At 44.5% G+C, this 2,593-nt stretch overlaps 1 protein-coding gene across 1 annotated transcript; it reads right to left on the reverse strand.

Annotated features, from left to right (window-relative positions):
- Positions 1–1,292: 1,292 nt before the first annotated feature.
- On the reverse strand, positions 1,293–1,907 carry LOC114285534 (uncharacterized). The gene has a single exon (XM_028228574.2). It carries the CDS (start codon positions 1,905–1,907, stop codon positions 1,293–1,295), a length of 615 nt encoding a protein of 204 aa, XP_028084375.2.
- Between the last annotated feature and the right edge of the window lie 686 nt (positions 1,908–2,593).

Raw genomic sequence — 2,593 nt, forward strand, 5'->3', positions numbered from 1 at the left:
TTAGGCAACGAGTCAGGGTTTCCTAAATTTTTCAAAAATAAAACATTTAGATGACGACTCTATATCTGGCAAAGCAGTCCATGTTCGGCACTTCTTTCTAAAAATCTATTTTTCAAAACGATTTGCCAGATTTGGACTCTTTGGTGATTTATCAATCTCACATCGCACATTGCGAGATCAGATTAAGAACCGTGACAATTTGAGTCCGAATTGTAGTGAGCCCCAAATGAACAAAACGGGATTCCCTCCGAGGACGTTCGGGGACGTCTACAGGGGGTCCATTTGAAAGCTTTGCCTTGCCAAAGTGTGTGAAAGAATTGTCGACAGCGATTTGTGGAACGGCTGATAAACCTGTTGAGCGCGGCGGCCATTCCCATCAGCTTCTGAACCTCTTTAACCGACCGAGGAGAACCAAGTTCTAGAATTGCTATGATCTACCTTGGGTTGGCCTCTATTCCGCAGTGGTTAACAATATAGCTGAGGAATTTACAGGATCTGATGCCGAATGCACACTTTGAGGCGTTCAATTTCATTTTGTACTTTCGAAGAATGCCGAATATATCTTCCAAATTAACTAAATGGGCGTGCTTTTCCTTGGATTTGACCACCATGTCATTGATGTATACTTTCATGGTGCGGCCGAGCTGTTCTTTGAACATGATAGTAACCAGTCTCCGGTAAGTTGCCCCCGCATTCTTCAGCTCGAAAGGCATGACCTTGCAGCAATAGGTTCCTCTTGGGGTGAGGAATGTAGTCTTTTTTTTATCCTCCGGATGCATGGCAATCTGATGATTGCCTCTGTAGGCATCCAAGAAGCTCATGCGTTGATGATGTGCCATTGCATCTACGAGTTGGTCTATTCTAGGAACAGGAAAACAATCCTTGGGACAAGCTTTGTTTAAATCTGTGAAATCCACACAAACACGCCAAGATCCATTCTTCTTCTTTACAACCACGGTATTGGACAACCATGTAGGATAGGTTACTTCGCGAATTGCCCCGACATCATGCTCCGTGGCTAACTGCTGACTTTTCTGAATGATTGGCTTACATTTTGGATCAACGTTTAGGCGGTGCTAGGCCACAGATGGATCCACCCCTGGAATCTCGTATGGTGTCCACGCAAACACGTCGAGGTTGCCGAAAAAGAAGGATACAAGCTCGTGCATGTCAACTTCGTTCAAGGAAATACCGATCATGAAGAACTTGTCAAGACTCTCATTAATTTTGACCCGATCTAGGTCTTCAGTTGCCTTTTTGCTGGGAATCTTCCTAATGTCCTCGAGGCTCTCCTAATCCGGTACTTCAATTGAATTCACTTCCAGTTCTTTTGGTCTCTTTGCTGCAACAACAAGGTAGCATGCTTGTGCCGATTTCTGAGAACCCCAAATTTGTTCAATGCTATACTTAGTTGAAAAATGAAGTAATTGATGGTAGGTGCTTGGTACAGCTTGCATGGTATGTAACCAAGTTCTTCCCATGATGAGATTGTATAGTGACGGAAGTTTGATAATCAGAAATTCTACATCTACTGATCTGGTGCCCGCCCGAACTGGTAGTGTGATCTTGCCCAAAGGATACTCGGGGTTAGCGTTAAAGCCGAATAATGGGTAATCGGCCGGTGACAAATCCAAGTCAGTGAAGCCGAATTTAACAAACGTTTTATAGTACATTACTTCCAAAGTGCTTCCCTGATCAATGAGAACACGTTCAATGGTGAATCTGTTCACGCGTAGCTCGATAACGAGGGGATCAGCGTGAGGGAGAGTTACTCCAACTAAGTCGGTGTCATTGAAACTAATCCTCCCAGTTTCATAAGGTCGTTTTGCTGGTGTGATTGGCCTATACAGGCTAGGTTGCAACTGACTTGTATGTACCTCGGCTGACGACGGCAGGCTGTATATCATGTGAATTACACCAAGTGGAGGTGAATCCGGCTGTAGGGCTACCGTGTTTAATGGATTATTCTTTCGGACGTGTTACGCTAGCCGACCGTCTTGTACCAGCTCCTCCAGGTAGTCCTTTAGTGCATAACAATTGTCGGTGTCATGACCATGGTCGTTGTGGTACTCGCACCGTTTATCCCTTCTTCTTGTATCGAGAGGTCCAATCATTTTGGGCGGCCAGTTAAAGAACGGAAGATGTTGAACTTTCGACAAATTCTTGCTGATCGCCTCTGCTAACTCCGTGTACTTGTTTTCCGAGCGTCTTGTGCGCCTACTATCCACTTGATATTATTTATTTGATCGGTGTGAACACTAATTGCTTGACCGATTCCGTGGTTCGGGGCTCCTTGACGGCATGATGGTTAGTGGCTGAACAATTCCAGATAGAGCCGTCTCAACGGCTTTGTGTCCAGCTTTGACCCATAGGGCATCATCTTTCACCTTACAATATTCTTTGACTTTTTTCATTAATACCCAAACTGTTTTGGGGGGCCGTCTAGTCAACGAATTGCGAAGGGGACTATCAGGATATAATCCCATTTCAAAGGCGGTGATGACCATGGAGTCATTACAGGCATCATCTACTAGGTTAAAACATCCCAATAGCGTGCTGAATATTCACGAAAGGTTTCTTTTGGTTTAATTTG

This window comes from Camellia sinensis, chromosome 6, assembly GCF_055761805.1.
Source record: "Camellia sinensis isolate YWXY chromosome 6, ASM5576180v1, whole genome shotgun sequence".
Lineage (NCBI taxonomy): Eukaryota > Viridiplantae > Streptophyta > Magnoliopsida > Ericales > Theaceae > Camellia > Camellia sinensis.

Bases quoted from the DNA above. Each gene is read 5' to 3' on its own strand.
- LOC114285534 (XM_028228574.2), bottom strand. From the start codon at position 1,907: ATGATATACAGCCTGCCGTCGTCAGCCGAGGTACATACAAGTCAGTTG.